Source organism: Cervus canadensis, chromosome 11, assembly GCF_019320065.1.
Source record: "Cervus canadensis isolate Bull #8, Minnesota chromosome 11, ASM1932006v1, whole genome shotgun sequence".
Classification (NCBI taxonomy): Eukaryota; Metazoa; Chordata; class Mammalia; order Artiodactyla; family Cervidae; genus Cervus; species Cervus canadensis.
In genome coordinates this window covers 71,483,280-71,501,749 of record NC_057396.1, presented here as the reverse complement: position 1 = coordinate 71,501,749, position 18,470 = coordinate 71,483,280, and the positions used below count along the sequence as shown (strand labels likewise).

At 45.1% G+C, this 18,470-nt stretch overlaps 1 protein-coding gene across 3 annotated transcripts in view; it reads left to right on the top strand.

The window, feature by feature from the left end:
- The window catches only part of AGBL2 (AGBL carboxypeptidase 2), a 29,328-nt gene extending 11,366 nt beyond the window's left edge, over positions 1–17,962 (top strand). For all 3 annotated transcript variants that reach the window (XM_043482439.1, XM_043482438.1, XM_043482437.1), the window contains 11 exons: positions 844–997; positions 2,879–3,661; positions 5,128–5,284; positions 7,468–7,594; positions 8,358–8,458; positions 9,511–9,641; positions 11,330–11,396; positions 12,771–12,893; positions 13,762–13,866; positions 15,126–15,215; positions 17,203–17,962. In XM_043482439.1, the coding sequence (XP_043338374.1) occupies positions 844–997; positions 2,879–3,661; positions 5,128–5,284; positions 7,468–7,594; positions 8,358–8,458; positions 9,511–9,641; positions 11,330–11,396; positions 12,771–12,893; positions 13,762–13,866; positions 15,126–15,215; positions 17,203–17,376 (2,012 nt within the window). In that variant the 3' untranslated portion in view covers positions 17,377–17,962. The remainder of the gene's footprint in view (positions 1–843; positions 998–2,878; positions 3,662–5,127; positions 5,285–7,467; positions 7,595–8,357; positions 8,459–9,510; positions 9,642–11,329; positions 11,397–12,770; positions 12,894–13,761; positions 13,867–15,125; positions 15,216–17,202) is intronic.
- The last annotated feature ends 508 nt before the right edge of the window (positions 17,963–18,470 follow it).

Below are 18,470 nucleotides of genomic sequence, written 5' to 3'. Positions count from 1 at the left end.
ATATATAAGCATATATATATTATATATACACACATATATACATAAGCATATATGCTATATGCTATAAGAATGTTGTGGGTTAAATAAGAAAGAGGTTTTGTTTTTGAGACATGTTACTGTGGGCTATGAATTGGATCATTTTTAATGTTACCTAAGAGACTCAAGAAAATATTGAAATCCCTATATTAACGACATCTGGTTGCTGGTCTGTACATTGATTATGGTTCCTTGAAAAGATTGAACAACATGGAACTCCAGCTCTTTAAATGGATTATATGTACTCTTGCTGCTTTCTCTGCTTTTACTTCCTCCGTGCTTTTACTCCCATTTTATACTCACTTTCTCCTTTGCTTTCATTTGTTATCCAAATTACTTACTCTCTAAGTCTCCACAGTGACAAGGTTGCATATAGAAGCAAAAGTCATAATGTGAATATATCTACTAATGAAGTACCTGCTTATAGAAGCAGGCCCTGTACGTATTTCTATTTGTTTAATGCATGTATCTATCCTGCCCCGTGGTCAGGATCTTTGTTGATGTCAATCATTTGTTGATTGGTAGATATTGCTAACATCTGACACATAATGCAAGTATAATAAAAAATAATTGCAAAGTGAAATTATCCATACAAGTGATGCAAGATTGTATGAAGTCTGTGAATGTTAAATAATTACTTGCTTCACTTGCAAAGCCATTGACTACTGAGAATATAGAAATTTCTTATTTAAATACCCCTTGTTGTTAAACTAGAATAGTGCTGAACACAGAAGGGCTTAATAAACATATACTGGATAAATGGATTCTGAGTGGAACTTGGACTGAATATATCTATCTCATCCACAGTGCCCACCGAAGATTCCTATTTTACCAGTTCCAGAGTGGGAGGCAAACGGGGAATTATCAAGGAACTCTCTGTCTCCTTACAAGGACCAGAAGATAATACTCTGCTGTTTGAATCAAGGTTTGAGAGTGGGAACCTGCAGAAGGCTGTCAGAGTGTGAGTAACAGAGAGGAATTTCCCAAAGGGATGAGGACGGAAGTGACTGAGACGTGTCTTCAGGAGTCATGTTAAGGAGTCAGGAGTGTTTTTGTAAAAGAGAAAGGTGATGAGAGATGATGGTGAGGACAATGAAGACGAATGAAATAATTGTGACTCATGTTTTCCTCCAGGGGAAAAAAAATTATCCAAAATAAATTAGTGCACATTTCACATTTGCTTTATGGACCTGAAATAGACTGTTAGATATTTCTCCAGCAAACATGCCCTTATTCAAGAGCGACAGAACTGCAGTTCGGGGTCTGCAGCCACAGGGAGCCACGAAAGCCCTGTAATGCAGGGAGGGAGAACAGTCTAACTGAGAGGAGAAGGAAGTCGGGAGGCTGTAGTCGACAAGAGGTTCCTAGCTTGTCATTGGTTGCATCTTTACCAGGAAGAAGAGTTCTTCCTGTTGGGCTCCACTGTCATTGCAGGGCTTGAGAGCTCCCCCTTCTGGTCTCCCAATTCTATTTAATTAGGGTTTCTGTTCATTAACTTTTTACAGTCTTAATAAAAATGTTGTTGTTTAGTTGCTAGCCCACCAGGCTCCTCTGTCCATGGGATTCTCCAGGCAAGAAGACTGAAGTGGGTTGCCATTTCCTTCTTCAGGGATCTTCCCAACCCAGGGATCAAACCCACATCTCTCATGTTAGCAAGTGGATTCTTTACCGCTGAACCACCAAGGAAGCTCCTTAATAAATACCTAACATAAAAAGTTGAAGTCCTATAATCATACCTCCCAGATGCAGCAACTGTTTATATGTATTAATTTTTGTGTGTATGCATTCACTTTTTTCTCTCTGGATAGATGTAATATATACAGATTACATGTTTTAAAAAACAGTATGCATACTGTTTGGGTTTTTTTAATACATACTGTTTTGCATGTTGGCTTTTTCCACTTAATAAATTTTAAATGTTTTCTTATGGCCATACCACAGATGCATCTCCTTATTTTTAGTAGCTCATATTGTCCTATCGTATGGATCCTCTGTACCTTATTCAGCTTTTCTCCAACTGATGGGAAATGAAGATGTTTACAATTTTTGGCTTAATGAATGAATACCCTTATGCATTCGCATTTTTAAATATTGGTGGTGGTATGAGACAAATCCTAGACATGAAATGGTTGGGTCAGGGTTTGATCACTTCAGTAATGCTAGGTTTTGTCCAGTTGTCCTCCTAGCATGATTTCAGTCCCCATCAGCTGCATGTGAGAGTGCCTGTTTCCCAGCTCTGGAATGCCAGTGAGAGGGAGGCGGAAGGGACAGCCTTTAGTTCGTACTTCATGAGTTATGCTTGTGGATGAGTATCTTCCCATGGTCTCTGGCATTTGTATGTGGTCTTCTGCAAGTTCACCAAGGTGAAAGCTTTCCAAAAATGTCCCCTCACCTTTAAATAAGTGAGGATCAGATATATAAAGACAGCACAGAGACCTTGCAGGTCTCTTCCGCAGAGATGATATCCGGAAAGCAGCTAACGTCCAGCACTGGCTCTGGCTTCACTGCTGGTCACTGCACTTCAGAGAGAGGTGCTGAAGTGCTTAGAAGCTGCTGTTGGACGCTCTTGAAAGATACCAGGGAGCTCACGGCGCTCCCCAGCATGCCGTGCAGCAGTGTCAGCTTTGAGGCTCTTCCCGTCCCGCTCCGAATGAGTTTCCTTTCCCCAGGTTCCTGCTCGCCTGATACATGAATTGGAAAATGAGGGAGAATAGAAAACAAATGTTTGCTCCAGCAGGCTTTTCTGTTGTAGCAAGGTCTGTTTCTATCAGGAGAAAGCAGCATTTGTTTTTTGAGGGGCGGGTGGAGCTACAGAGAGATGCTTCTGTGTTCTCTGTTACAGAAATACCTACGAGTATGAACTCACCCTGAGAACTGACCTCTACACAAACAAGCACACTCAGTGGTTTTACTTTCGAGTTCAGAACACCAGGAAAGACGTCACCTATCGCTTCACCATCGTCAACTTGCTGAAACCCAAGAGCCTCTACACTGTAGGGATGAAGCCGCTCATGTACTCCCAGTTGGATGCCAGCACCCACAGCATTGGCTGGCGGAGAGAAGGGAACGAGATCAAGTACTACAGGAGCACCCCGGGGGACGGCCAGCAGCCCTCTTACTGTCTCACGTGGACCGTTCAGTTTCCGCATGACCAGGACACTTGCTTCTTTGCACACTTCTACCCGTACACGTACACTGACTTGCAGTGCTTCCTCCTGTCGGTGACAAACAGCCCCATCAAATCTCAGTTCTGCAAAGTCCGGACCTTATGTAGGAGCCTCGCAGGAAACACCGTCTACCTGCTCACCATCACCAACCCAGCCCGGACCCCTCAAGAGGCAGCTGCGAAGAAAGCTGTGGTCTTGACTGCCCGCGTGCACCCTGGGGAAAGTAACGGCTCCTGGATTATGAAAGGCTTTTTGGACTTCATCCTGAGCAACTCCCCAGATGCTCAGCTCCTCAGAGATATCTTTATCTTCAAAGTGGTCCCCATGTTAAATCCAGACGGAGTGATCGTGGGGAATTATCGGTGTTCGCTGGCTGGAAGGGACTTGAACCGGCATTATAAAACCATTCTGAAGGAGTCTTTCCCCTGCATCTGGCACACCAGGAATATGATCAAGAGGTGAGGCTTCTCTCCGTTGGTCTTACACGGTCAGCACTATCTGATGTGTGCGATCTTTTCCGGTGGCACAGGAGGCAGGAATTGTTTGGGGGACAGTCTTTAATGTTCTCTTTGCAGCCATGTGGGTTTGGTAGTTTTCACATTTTAAAATCATGTCTTATCTTTGGATTGAAACTAAACATGCAGTATTTCACTAGAGGTGTTTCACTTATAAGTGAAATGATTGAATGTAAAAGGTCAAAAGTCAGGGAGTCCGTAAGTCTTCGTGATGAGACTTGTGTAATAATAATAATAGTACCTAACCATTGGTCAGTTCTTGTGTACAACAGGCAGTGTCCTCAGTGCTTCCCGCCTGACCAGTTTAATCTCACGTCCGCCCTGCGAGGTGGGCACAGTCCACGTCACCATTTTATATATGATGAGGAAGTGAAGGCCCAGAAAAGCTGAGAAACTTGCCCAAGGTCATACAGCGAGTTCTCTGGTTGCAGAGTCTGAACTCCTTGTTATCCTCTTATAAAGAAAGAATAATAAATCAATTTGCATTTTCTAAGCCAATGTAAAAGTAGTTGAAGACTAATGATACAATAGCACCCACCTTAAAGGAGCTTCCGTTTCACTGGACCTGAAATTGCAGCACATAAGAATATGTGGACTCACGCACCTTCTCACCATATCTGTGTGAACGGCTGAGAAGAGCTTTGGGTTGATAGGCAGAATGGCTCAGAGTGTATATTGGAGTTGGGCAGGCCTGGCTCTGAGACCTGGTTTTACTACTGTGACCACGGAAGCCTCAGTTTTCTTGTCTGTAGAGTGGGGATAATGATACCTGCAAATGGTAACCCACTCCAGTATTCTTGCCTGGAGAATCCCGTGGACGGAGGAGCCTGGTAGGCTACAGTCCACGGGGTCACAAAGAGTCGGACACGAATGAGCGACTTCACTTTCACTTTGGGTGGTTACTGTGAGGCTTAAATGAGATAATGCATGTTATCTACTTAGCACAGTCCCCTGCATGTGAAAGATGTGGCATTGTTACCATCATCACCGAGAAGGTGACTGTGTTTGGAAGATTGAGTAGGTGTCCTGGTCATCCAGAGACAGGAGCTGAGTCTTAGAGGAACTAACCCTGGAATGTGAGAAACCATGGCTGTCTTTGGTTCTTTCCCCTGTCTGCCTGTTTCCCTCTTTCCACTGGTCTGCACCGGGGGGGGCGGCTTTCTTTCAGTGGATTTTCTCCTCTCCTTCATAAGGCCTACCCATCTCTGCTTTCCATGGCTGGCAGGGCAGAGAGTGCTGGAGGCACATTTCCATCAGGGATGGGCCTGGGGGTCGTTTGAGATGGGGCTGGGGGTCCTGTGAAGGTCATTAGGGGCTGAAATTTTCTTAGGGAAGAGACTCCAAGGGATCCTTGACTATTCTCATGCCTTTGTATACCCACTGGGTCCTTTGTTTGCACCCCCCCATAGGCTTCTTGAAGAAAGGGAGGTTCTCTTGTATTGTGATTTCCATGGCCACAGCCGGAAGAATAACATCTTCCTGTATGGTTGCAATAACACCAATCGCCAGTTCTGGCTTCATGAGCGAGTCTTTCCTTTAATGTTAAGCAAAAATGCACCAGATAAGGTAAGCACGAAAGGTAATTTCCTGTCCACTGACTAAGGGAGAAGGATAACTCATCCGTTCATATATGCAATGTCTGATTTGCCACTTTGTTGCTCTTCATTATCTTGGGTAAATCCCAGAGAGCTGGACTCCAAGACTTTAGAAAATTGTGGCTTTAAGAATGACGCTGTATTATTTATTGTCCAATGAAAAGATAAATAAAATGTAGTATATCCACACAATGGGATGTTATTTGGCAGTACAAAGAACTGAGCAGTGATAACACCAGGACTCAGATGAACCTTGAGCACATTATGCTGAGTGAAAGAAGCCAGAAACAAAAGGCCACATGTTATCTGATTCTGTCCTAGGAAATACTCAGAAAAGGCAAATCCATAGAGACAGAAGGTGGGTTACTGATTGCTTAGGGCTGATGCAGAGAGGGTCGCGTGGGGAGTGATAGCTAATGATGGGTCCTGGGTTTCTCTTTGGGGAAATGAAAATATTCTAAACTTAGGTTGTGGTAATGGTTGCACAACTCTGTGAATATATTTAAGCCACTGAATTGTGTACTTTAAATGTGTGAATTGTATGGTATGTGAATAATATCTCCATAAAGATGATTTTTTAAAAATTGCTATTGGCTGCTTTGCCCTGGGTATAAGTTCAAACTCCTAACAGGTAGAATTCTCTGCCATCTTTCATCCTGTGGCTGGCAGTGGAAGAAGGGATTGAAAGACAAACAAAACGCTCATGTTATATGAGCCTCTACAGAAACATTTATGTAATACAAGATCACAAATAACTGTTAATACAGTAGAGGACTAATAAAAACAACTTAAAAGTCTTTAGTAGTTGGTTGAGTGACAGCTCTGTGACAGTTGTATCTGCACTGATTTAGAAGTTGGTTTTCAACATCATCAGTAGAGTCACAAAGTGTAACTGGCGTTGGAAAGAAGAAGCTAAATTGGGTTTAGAAAAGTATTTAAGTGATAGTGCAGATTTCTCTCACATAAAGATAGGAGACAGGGACTTCCCTGGTGGTCTTGTGGTTGAAAGTCCACACTTCCACTGCAGGGGGCAAGGGTTTGATCCCTGATCAAGGATCTAGGATCCTGCATGCTTCCTGGTGCAGCCAAAATAAATCGAATAGGAATAAAAACGTCCCTTTAAAAATAATTAGTCCTGAAGAAATCAAACAAAAAAGATATAGGACAAAGGAATCCCCTGGGGGTCCAGTGCTTAGGACTTGGCTGTTTCACGGCTGTAGCCTGGGTTCAATCCCTGGTCAGGGAACTAAGATCCCACAAGCTGTGCAGTGAGACTGGAAAAAATATAAATAGGACAGATATTTTATATCTGTGACTTACTTGTTAAAAAAGAAAAAGGAAGCTTTTCTTCCTTCTGCCCTGTTTCCCTCCCTGCCTCCGTTCTTTCTTTTCTTTTTTTAATCTTCCTATTTTTTCCAGGAATTTCTTTCTTTCTTCAAATGAAATTGCATCCAGAACCCAGTATCTAAAACTTGAACAAACTCTTTGGCCAACCCAATATATGTTTACAAATTCCAAATGAGGAAGGAGTTGGGGGTGATCATGAAATACGATGGAGGCTATTGAACTCCAAACTAGGACCACATTAGTGTTAGGAGGTGGGGCGAGTCCGGGCAGAGGTTATAGGGTGAGGCATACACAAATCATAGATAGAGGATAAGGGTTCTAGATCCAAGGGTTGAAGGTGGGGAAGGTAGAAAATAAATCTCATGCTGGCTGGTACCTTGAATACTAAAGTAAGCCAGCATTCCCAAACAGGTTGTTCAAAGAACCCTGGTCTTACAGAATGTCCCTGGGGAAGGTGGGAAAGGAAAGGAAGAGTTAACAGGCCATGAAAATTAGAATCTACTCTCTCCCCTAGTGAGAGGCCCAGTCCACAATAACACGTTAAATGAGAGGTCCTGCAGAGAAGGCCTGTTTAATTGGGTTAAACCTGCATCTCCCCGACCAACATGACTGCAGAACTCATTTTTTCCTCTGTAATATCTATGACACCCCTTGGTATTTTATGGAGCATATGTTAGAAGCTAATAGATACTTCCTTTTTTTTTTTTTTACCATATTAGTGAATTTTATTTATTTATTTATTTTTTAATTTTAGACATCTTACATTTGCCAGTTTATGATGAACAGAGGGTTTGGATTTCTCTTTAGTTCTCTTTTCACAGTTGTAACTTTAAAGTCCAAAAGTGCAAAGAAGGAACAGGACGAGTTGTGATGTGGCGGATGGGAATCCTAAACAGCTACACCATGGAGTCTACTTTTGGCGGGTCCACCCTGGGTAAGCTGTCTTTCGTAGATCACGGGCCATTATGGCAAGAGGAAGCCAAGGCAAGCACTGGCGAGGTGAAATTCCGTTGAATGTTGGGGAGATAATTGAGCTAGAAGATTTTCTTGTCTGCACTTTAATGCTAAATTTGAGAACCCAAAATACGAGTGTGAAGTATCATACTGACGGGGCAGGATAGCACAGTGGTTGCTCGGGGCCTGGAGATACGGCGGGTCTGACTCTGGGTTTCCGTCGTGTGCATGCTCAGTCACTCAAGTCGGCCTGACTCTGCGACTGCGTGGACTGTAGCCCGCCAGGCTCCTCTGTCCATGGGATTCTCCAGACAAGAATAGTGGAGTGGGTTGCCATCTCCTCCTCCAGGGGATCTCCCCTACGCAGGGATCAAGCCCACGTGTCCCGTGGCTCCTGCTTTGACTTGCAGGTTCTTTACCACTGAGCCACCTGGGAAGCCCTTTGAATTTCCTTTAACTGGCGGTAATATTAGTACTTGTATTACAGGTACTAATGAGATCGTGTACATAAAGCATTTGGCCTAGTGCTTATCACAAAGTAAAACCTCAGTAATTTAGGCATCATGATTGTGAACTTGATCATTGTCAAAGACTCTCCTGAAATAGACTATGAGAGAGACCCTGACCAGAAGCATAATGTTCTAGAATCAGAGGTGGTGTTTTTAATGAGATATTCATAAATTAGATTTGCATCTGCTCATGAAGACTTAATAAGAAGTCCTATGGGTTTTTTTTGTCCCCAGGCAGTAAGAGAGACACTCACTTTACCACTGAGGATCTGAAATCCCTGGGTTACCATGTCTGTGACACCCTCCTCGATTTCTGTGATCCTGACCGCACCAAGGTAAAAATGGGCTTCCAGACATGTGGCGATGTCACTGTGGTCATCGTCACACGGGTCCACAGTCAGCCCACTGGGGTTACAGGTGATCTTTATTTTCCTCCTCATATTTTTCTGAAGTTTTTATAATCAAAGAAAGTAAGAAAAGCCCCAGTCTGCACGCTCCCAGCCGACGGTACGACCTCGTGCCTCCTCGGGAGCGGGGGCCACGCGCCCCTTCCGAGCAGCCACCTCCCCCTCACTCTGGGTTTCTCTGCGGCGGCGCCAGTGCCTGCTTCCCTCCCTCCTGTTTCAGAAAAGCGGGTGTCCTTCCTCCTCTCCAGAACTGTTCCTGCCCTCGCTGCACTGGCCAGCCTCCCCTGTGGTCTCCCTGAGGTCTTGCCTTATTAATTACCTCTTCTCTTTTCTGGGCCTGTTTTTTTTTCTTTTTCCCTTTTCTTCTTCTTCCCAACTGCAGATGTTCTCAAGCTGCCCCCATCCTAAATCACAAGCAGAGGCTTCCTTTGGCCTTGTTTTTCCGGGAGCTTATTTCTATTTCCCTTTATTGTTCACCTTCTTAAAAGGGAGCCTGGACTCATGGTCCCTGACTCATCTCTCATGCCCCCTCTGAAATGTCCATCCTGGGAACACGTGACATGCACCACTCAGGATGCTGCTGTTCAATAAAAGAAACACTTAAAGGAGAATTTGGCTTCAGCATAGGGCCTCTTAAATCAGACTTGCCAGAGGCCAAAATCTGAACAACCCCATTCTAACTTTTCCTTCTTTGCCACTCAAAAAAATGAAGCAAATCCGACCTTTGCATTGTTCAAGAAGTTTATTATTAACTATAACCAAGGGAATGGCTAAAGCAGTGTTCATTGACATTCTTCCCTAAAAATGCTTCTGCCTGTTCCCACCGCTCATGTAATTTATTGTTAACATGCCTTTAGTAGCAGAGGTTACAGTTTACTCATCCTTATGTCCCCAGAAATAAACAAAGTGCCTTTCAGCAGATTTAGTTTATGAATAAATAAATGAATAATCAAGAATAGCATTTCTTTTCAATTCCATAGTTCATGCAGTGTCTGGCAGAGCTTAAAGAGCTCTTACAACAGGAAATCCATAAGAAATTCAAGGAACTTGGACAAGATATGGATTTAGAAAGAAGCTGGAGTGACATCTCTTTGTCGGACGTTGAATCCAGGTAACAAACTTCATTTCAAAGAAAAAGCAGAGAGGTTCTGTTTTTTTAAATTATTGTCTTGCTTGCTCTGTTGTGTTGGTTTTGAACCTCAGAGGCAAAGTATTGAATAAAATCATGGCACACTTAGATACACTTTGTTCTTTCAACAACTAGGTATTAAGTGCCTGATCTTTGTTAGCCTCCCTTCTCGGCTCTGGAAAGGGTTCGAGAGCCCTGATTTGTGGCCCCAAAGTAGTTCTGCCAACTCAGTCTCCCAGAAGTCTCTTTAGGAACCTTAAAAACCAGAGCATCAGGCCAGGGAGGGCGTCCCGTTCACCGTGTCACCTCTCCCACTCTCCCGGGAGCCTCTGCCTGACTCACAAGTTCCTCTGCACCAAGGCCTCTTCACTTTCAGCCTCAAAAACAAAACGCCTCCTGCATATCAACTGCTACACGTTGGGCCCAGTGGGGACTGACTCAAAAGCATCCTGACTGCATCCCTACAGGCTCAGCAGGGATACCCTGATGGATTTAGTGAAGAATTATTGAATCCAATCTGTCAGCCTCAGCACCAGCCTCCGTGGGGCTCTCTTCATTCACGGCATCACACAGAACAGCGGGCTGCGTGTGCAAGCCCCGTGTGAGCTGTGTCTGTGTGCACACACCTGGTTTTAGACATCTTCTGGGGCGACCGCATCTAACGCTTCTATCCCCTTTGTTCATGTTTTGTGTTATCTCCAAAAGGGACTTCAGAGGCTATTCTCTAGTGGCCTCAAAGGCTGCTGCTCAGACTGGAAAAGCCTGTGAGAACAGGGAGCTGGGAATTAAGAGAGGAGCGGGGGCTTTCTTCCGCTGCTTTGCTGCAGGGCTCCTCGTTGTGCGCTGGTGGGAGGGAGAGGAGCACGAACCGGCTGGGAATGCTGGCCTTTTCCCAGGAGGTCTGAGTTTTGTGCCTGAGACGTTTTCCATATATGGAGGACGTGTCACAGAGCACAGCTTGCAGTTCTCGCCAGCCACACCCCAGGAAAGGGGAAAACAGCGCGGCACAGCAACCAAGGACAGGATGAGGGGAGAAGGGATGGAGTGTCTGAGTCCTCATCCATCCTAGCCTGTGAAGAAATGGGGGGAGGACAGTTTGTGGGGTCGGGTGGGGGGGACTTCAGATCAGTCTAGAAAGTTCCTCTGAAACTTTCAAAGGGGGATTTGGGGCGTTAAGAGTAATGCTCCTAATCTGAGACCTACAGATCTTTTGTTATTAAATGTATCTATTTGTATTTTCAACCCATTCTTAAAGAGTAACTAGTCACATACCTGCTCTCTGAGCTGGTACTGACTAGACAGGTTGTGCACTCTGGAAAAAGCTGCCGCTTTCAGACAAACCACAGCCCCCTGCTGTTCTCTCGGGCTGCTCCCAGAGAATCCCACAGCCTCTCACAGTCCCTGCCAAGGGCAGCTTTGTCCATCTGGCCAGTATTTATTTTGCCACACGGGTCATCTCTGTTTCCTGTGCCTGATGCACTGCCTGGCATGCTGGAGGTGTTTGCAATGAATGAAAGGATGGGCTTGTCTTGATTTCTTAGTAATTGAAATACACATTGCGGGCAAATAGCAGACCAGGTGTCCTCACCCCGTGCCCCTGTTCTGGTCAGTGTTACACATCCTAGACATTAATGACAAATCTTTCCCTTTTCCTTTCCTTCTGGAAACAGCACCAGCGGTTCTGACAGCTCCCTCTCGGATGGCCTCCCTGCTCACCTACTGAACATAGCAAGTGAGGTGAGATTTTAGAGCCTCTGACACCCAGGAAGTAGCAGCCTAAAAAAAGGCCTGACACTCCTGAGCAGTTTGGAGGAGTTTTCAACCGTCCCAAGATCTGCAGAAAATACAGCAATAGCATCCTAACTGGTTACCCTGCCCTGGAGGCCTTCTTTCTGTCCTTTGTAACTTTCTTCTTTAAAACCTAGAGAGGAAAAATGTGAGGGCTCCAGGTATATTGCAAAATTAACAAAAAGTGAGGGGGAAATGTTTAACTTAAAGTGAAAACCACGTTAAGAGATAGAAGTTGTTAAAAACGACCCACACATTTTAAAAAGTGTTGAAAAGTGTTTTTGTTTACATGATCTTAGGTAGTTTTCTATATTTCTATATAGTAAGTGATATTTTTGCCCTGTCTATTCACAGACTTTGTTTTTTACATAGATATTATAAGGGCTTTAGAGACAGCAAAATATTTATTGTGGTTCACTATGCACTTGATTTCCTAGTTGCATTAAGAAAGATCTTCATCCTAGGATGAATTTAAGGCTATGTCAGATGAGCCAGCCATATCAGACTAGACCCTATAATTTCTTCAGCTAGATTTACAGCAGCATCAGAATAAGCTTCACCACACCATGGGTACCTGGAAAATTAGTCCCAAGCTTCATTTGCTTAATTATTAAAGCTGCCTTGTGGTGACAGACAAACTGTATCAGCTGATCCCACAGCCTTCAATCAGTATCGTCTGTACCCGCCAGTATTGCCTTAAGTGATATATATTACCTTAAGTAATATTTTAAAGTAATTTTAAAATATTAAATAAAATATTTTATTTTAAAATACTTTATTTTATTTTATTTTAAAATACTTTAAAATAAAAAGTAATTTTAAATTAATATTAATAAAGTAATTAAGTAATATTAATAATAAGTAATAAATAAATACTTATTTTAAAATACTTTAAAATAAAAAGTAATTTTTTTTTGTTTTTTTTTAAAATAAAAAGTAATTTTAAAGTAATATATTACCTTAAGTGATATATATTACCTTAAGTATTACCTTATGTACTCGCCAGTATTACCTTAAGTGATGTATATTACCTTAAGTGCTTTCACATTTATATCACAGATACTTGGTTATTGGTATAGGTGCCCCTTTGGCAGTATATCTATAGTAGGGGGTTTAGGTATGTTAAGTGGGGAGGGGTCTCTAGTAATGAGGTAACTGAACTGGTTTTTGGTTCTCCAAACCAACAACAGTTCAACACACTGTGAGGGCCCGCATACCGGGTCAGCAATGGTGTTTTGAGCATTGTGTGAAAAGAGTGCTCCCTATGGGTGTATGTCTCTCTGCAACCCTCAATGGCTAATTTCTCTGTACTTTCTGAAATAGTTGAATCAGAAGAAGATGATGTATAAGAAGAAAAAAAAGCCACTTAAGTCGAGAAAACAGCGAAACAAACAGTATCAGAAAAATACTTTGATGCCAGACTCAGAGATAACTGAAGACGCCCCAGTAAGAAGGCCCTGCTGCCTGTGTCTGCTGTCTGGTCAGAGCGTGCCGCAGCGGGTGCAGGACAGAGTTGAGGTTTCCTCTAAACCAGAAAGGGAATGGGAAATGGGACAGAGGGGCGTTTTCTATGTGGGTTTCAGAGCTCTTACCCAGGTCCTCAAAAGGAAAAGCTTTTGCACTGTAGTGTTGGAGAAGACTCTTGAGACTCCCTTGGACTGCAAGGAGTTCCAGCCAGTCCATCCTAAAGGAGATCAGTCCTGGGTGTTCATTGGAAGGACTGATGCTGAAGCTGAAACTCCAATACTTTGGCCACCTGATGTGAAGGGCTGATTCATTTGAAAAGACCCTGATGCTGGGAAAGATTGAGGGCAGGAGGAGAAGGGGACGACAGAGAATGAGATGGCTGGATGGCATCACCGACTCGATGGACATGAGTTTGAGTAAACTCTGGGAGTTGGTGATGGACAAGGAGGCCTGGCGTGCTGCCATGGGGTCGCAAAGAGTCGGACACGACTGACCTGGGTCCTCTGACATCCCTGAGCATATTTCAGCTTGGCCCTTGCGCTGGCCTCTAGCACAGCAAGTGCAGGAGCCCACCAAGTCTGGATTTGCAGAGGAAGGAGGCAGTGACGGAAAAGTGGCGGCAAGAGCCAGTCCCGAGTGGCTGGGTGGTGAGAGGTCAGGCCTGGTGCCGGCCAGGGTCACTTGGGTACCTCCGTCCTCACAGCCACACCCACGCCTCACCCCCTGCCCTCTGAAGATGAAAATGCCTTCAGAGTCGGGAGATTTGCCCTTGGGTGAATTGGGGCTGTTGTGAGTAGATTAATTGTAACAGAGCAACTGAAAACTGTTCTTTTTCCAATCCTTCTAGGAAAGGGCAGGATTTCCTTCTCTGCAAAAGCATCCTGCTTTTTTCAGAACTTCAGAGAATGCCAGTTCTTCAGTGATAAAAAATGAAAAACCACGATTGAATAAGGTATTATTTTTGCCTGACTTTTTTTTTTAACTCACTCATAGAAAAGTTATTCAAACTTTTTTTGGTAATATGAAGTGTACAATGTGATTTTATACACACACATGCACGCACACAACATGCATATATACATTGAGAAAGGATTGTCACCATTTAGTTGAGCAACACACCCATCACCTCAAATGTTTACTTTGTTTCCTGAAAACTCTTCCGTCCTGGGCTCTCTGTTCTGTCCTGTTCTTAGTCTGTGTCACGCAGTTGCTCTGATTTTTCCAGTTAGTGCATCTGCCCCGCAGGGTGAAGAATGGCATCGCCCCCGTCACCCTGAGAGTGCAGCTGGGAGCAGGGGGACGTTAGCATTGGTGGGGACACTGACACTGCCTTGGATTGGACACCACTGAAGTCTGATACACGCATTGGTGAATTGTGGCTTTTATACCCAAATCATAAGAGCAGGCTGCGGGCCGCTCCATCCGTCCATTCAACAAGCTGTACTGTACAGCCACTGCCTGCCGGCCACCTACTGAACGCCGGGAGGGCAGCATTGAACGAGACACCCTCCCTGCCTCAGGGACCCTGGAGTCTGCTGGGGGTTTTAACAAGCGAGCAGGAAGTTAACGTCCAGGGTCGGATGCGGTAGGAAACAGAAGGGACAGATCCGACCACCTCTTTAGTGCTTGGGAGCGTGGCTACGAAATCCTCGGTTCTTCTGTGTGTAAGTTAGGTTTGGGTGCAGTAGTGGCCAAAGAGCGTGCAGAGGCCGTCCTTGTGCGGAGCGCTGCCCCGTGGGTAAGGATGAGAGAAGGAGGTCCCGCAGCGTGACCGCGCGGAGCCCGGGCAGAGCACGCCACCGGCGTCCAGTACCCGACGGCCCTCAGCGGCCGGCGTGGCAGCGGCGGGAGCAGACGCTGTGCGGGCTGCCTGCCGGCACATCCCAGCCCCAGGCGCCATCCGCTGCGGTGACCTAACCCCGGGGCTGCGCTCCTGCGTCTAACACGTCGGGGTTGTGGTATCCACACCGTGAGGGTGTCGGGAATGTCCTACGTGAAGCCATGTGTGACGTGCCCAGCACGTAGTAGGCATGCAGCGAGTATTAGTTTCCTTCTTTTCTTTGAATTACTGTATTTGCATTCTGCCTCTCTTTCAAAGTGAGAGTACCGTAGGGAATCAACATGCATGGCTAAAAAGTCCTCTGTGTGTCTCACACAGTCACACACTTGTCCAAGTGGAAAACTTAGTGAGAATATGTTCCTTTATTTTAGTCCCAGCTAAACAGAAGAGGCAAGAGCACCGCCCTGGACCCAACACATAGGACCACCTTGATTTTGACTAAGAATAAAGGCAGAATACAGGTATTTCACCTAATGTATGTGTGTGTGTGTGTATGTATATGCCCACAGTTAATTTTATTTGTTTTTCAAATGTATTATATGATTAGGAGGGGTGGTGATCCACAGTCCACACAGCGTCGTCTTTGTGGACTTGTTCTGTTAAGGCGAGCATCTCAGGTGGTTTGCCTCCTCTGGCTACAAACACCAGAGCAGCCCGGGGCACAGCCCACAAGGCCACAAGGACTGAGGAAGCTCACCCAGGGCTGAACACTTGCCATGGCAAATTTCATCTTGTTTCAGTGAACATTTGTTAGGCAGCTATTATCTTGTAACTCCACGGCAACACTTGAGGTAAAAAGTGGTAGTGAATGCAGGGTTCTCAACCCAGGAAATGTTAACAAATTGGAACGCCACCATCAGTTGTGAGGGGCGTCTCACATCCACTTACAGTGACCGTCCGGTACAGAGGTTTGTGAATGATTCGCTTTTTTAAAAGAATAAGTTTGAATGAATTCGTATTTATCCCTGTCATAACATCTCTCTCGCTCATTTGTACCTGCGTATTCTTTCCTCGTTGTTTAGTCACTAAGTTGTACCGAACTCTTTTGTGACCCCATGGACTGTAGCCCTCGAGGCTCCTCTGTCCATGGGATTTCCCAGGCAAGAATACTGGAGTGGGTTGCCATTTCCTACCCTGGGGGATCTTCCTGACCCAGGGATCGAACCTATGTCTCCTGTATAGGCAGGTGGGTTCTTTACCACTGAGCCGCCAGGGAAGCCCCATTCTTCCTTACAGGGAGGAGAAAAAAATGGAGAAACAGCTGGTGAACAGTGGTTTCAAATAACCCTGGCTGTGTCTCTGGGGAAGTGCTGCTCACATGTGTCCAGATGGAGCAAAAATTGGGGACCACTGGATTACTGAAGTTAGATGGCGCTGGCGGTAAAGAATCCGCCTGCCAACGCAAGAGACATAAGAGATGCGGGTTCGATCCCTGGGTCAGGAAGATCCCCTGGAGGAGGCCATGGCAACCCACTCCAGTATTCTTGCCTGGAGAATCCCATGGACAGAGGAGCCTGACGGGCTAAAGTCCATAGGGTTGCAGAGTCAGACACGACTGAAGGGACTTAGTATGCATACACACATAGGTACAGAATGGATGGCTTCTCAAGGTCAGATCGCTGCCATGTTCTCAAGCCTGCTGCCTGCGGGTTCTGAGAATGATGCTCGCATTTACCCATCAGTATCGTATGAAGATCCAACCATGTGGGGCCCTCTGAGGACTGTATAACATGAGCCCTCCTTAAGGCCATGATCCTCTAGGAGGGGTAACAAGGGAGACAGTCCAGCCACCATGATACCACAGAAACATAGCAGTGGGAACAGAGGTGGAGATAAAGCCCAGTCACAGAGGATCCTGTCCTGCCACGCTGATAAGTGATGACTGTCCCCTTTCCTCACACAGCATCCACTGCAAGATGCCTATCGGTGGCTGAAGCTGCATCCCTCTGCTGAAACAGGCTGGTTAGGCTGTAACATGTAAATTGGGATTTACACATCATTTAAACCCAGTAGAGTAGCTGAATGCCACCCAAGCCTTGACTTCTACTTGATTGTCCTTTAAATTTCTAGTTTAATGTTTCTGTAACAGAGAGGTAGGCATTTAACTTCCATGGTATGTCAGATAAGAGTTTACAAACTCTGGGCAGTCTCCAACCTTGTAAATCAGGTTCTGTTTCTTCGTGTTATGTTTCTAAACAGCTTATAAAATGCAATCCCTGAGCTTCTCTGAGCAATTAAGATATCACCTGTGCACCTTTCTTTGGCCATCTCAGGGACTAGGGTGAATGCTTGATTCACCTCTGCCCTGTAACAATGTCGGCTACTTTGGTATTTGAGGAGAAACGCAGCTGCCTCTCACTCGCTCCTTGTAACAGCAGCCCCAGTCCTAACTATAACTTTAGGAACTGCAGCACAAAGTGATTCAACTCTTCTGTCTTGTTTGCACAGAAAGAGAAGCCAGGATTTACAGTATCTTGTGATCCAAAGAGAAGCACCAACCCCAGCCAAGAGCCAGCTCAACCCGTGAAGCCGAGCTGGTCCAGGAGCAGATGTCCTGGCACACAGGGGAGCCACAGGACCGCCGTGGCTTACCCATCCTTGCACATCTACACCTACCCGTAGAGCGCCCGGGCCAGGCCACACAGGCTCTGCCTTGCTGTGCTTTGGGTTAGGCGCTTTTCGTAACGAAGGAATTTGTGTGCTCAGGAACTTCATTCACTGGTTGTATTCTGTGTTGTGTGTCCATCATGCACCACCCTCACCCCAGGAGCTTACACTGTGTGTAGGATCTCAGGATGCATACCTCACCACTTTAATTATTTTTTCATGAAATGAAATTTTATTGTGATGTATCCAGAAGCTTCCCTTATAAGAAATTGAAGTGTGTGCTCGTGAAACGACAACACAGATATGCCTCAGTTTATATATTCTCTTTAAAATTATGTGCAAAGAAGCTTTAAAAGAGCAGACTGTTTTAAACGTACTCTGGGAGTTTGCTATATTAAATAAAAAGTCTTGCGTCAGAGCTTCCTAGTGACAAATGATCAGTCAGGCTGTGGTATATCAGGTTTGTTCAGGGTGAGGTGTTCCCACACAGAGGAAAAAACTCATGTTATTACCTGGAAGTCAGTGTTGCGTATATTATGCTCAGCGTGGTTATGTAAGTTTTTTAACCCACTGATTAAAATTCTTTCTGTCCCACAAGTTATTCCCTTTGATTGGTGGTTAACTGTGTAATCTTGTGTGAATAGATACTTCAGATTTTCCGTCCTTGGCGGGCACCAAGCCCCATCTGCCAATTACGGCCTGTCATGTCAACGTGCTGGAGTCGTGTTAAGAAGGGTCGCTCCAGTTCATGCCAGGCTTCCTGTTTTGACTTTACCTGTTTCCTTTTATGTTGGGTTAAAAGTTTCCTAGTATGTTTCGTGTTATCACTTTTAAATCCTTTCAGCCACCACCACTACCTGGATGACTAGAGATTAGAACCACGTGGCAACATATTTTGTTAGAATCCCAGAGGCAGTGTCTTTCTTTCTGTTTCAATCAGTCGACTCTTATGTTACTTATTTGCATGTGTATTGCTGGCGGCACTGGGTCTCTGTTGCTGCGCGTGGGCTGTCCCCGGTTGCAGAGAGCCGGGGCTGCTCTCTGGTGGGGACAATGGGCTTCTCATCGCGGGGGCTCCTCTTGCTGCGGAGCATGGGCTCTAGGGTGCG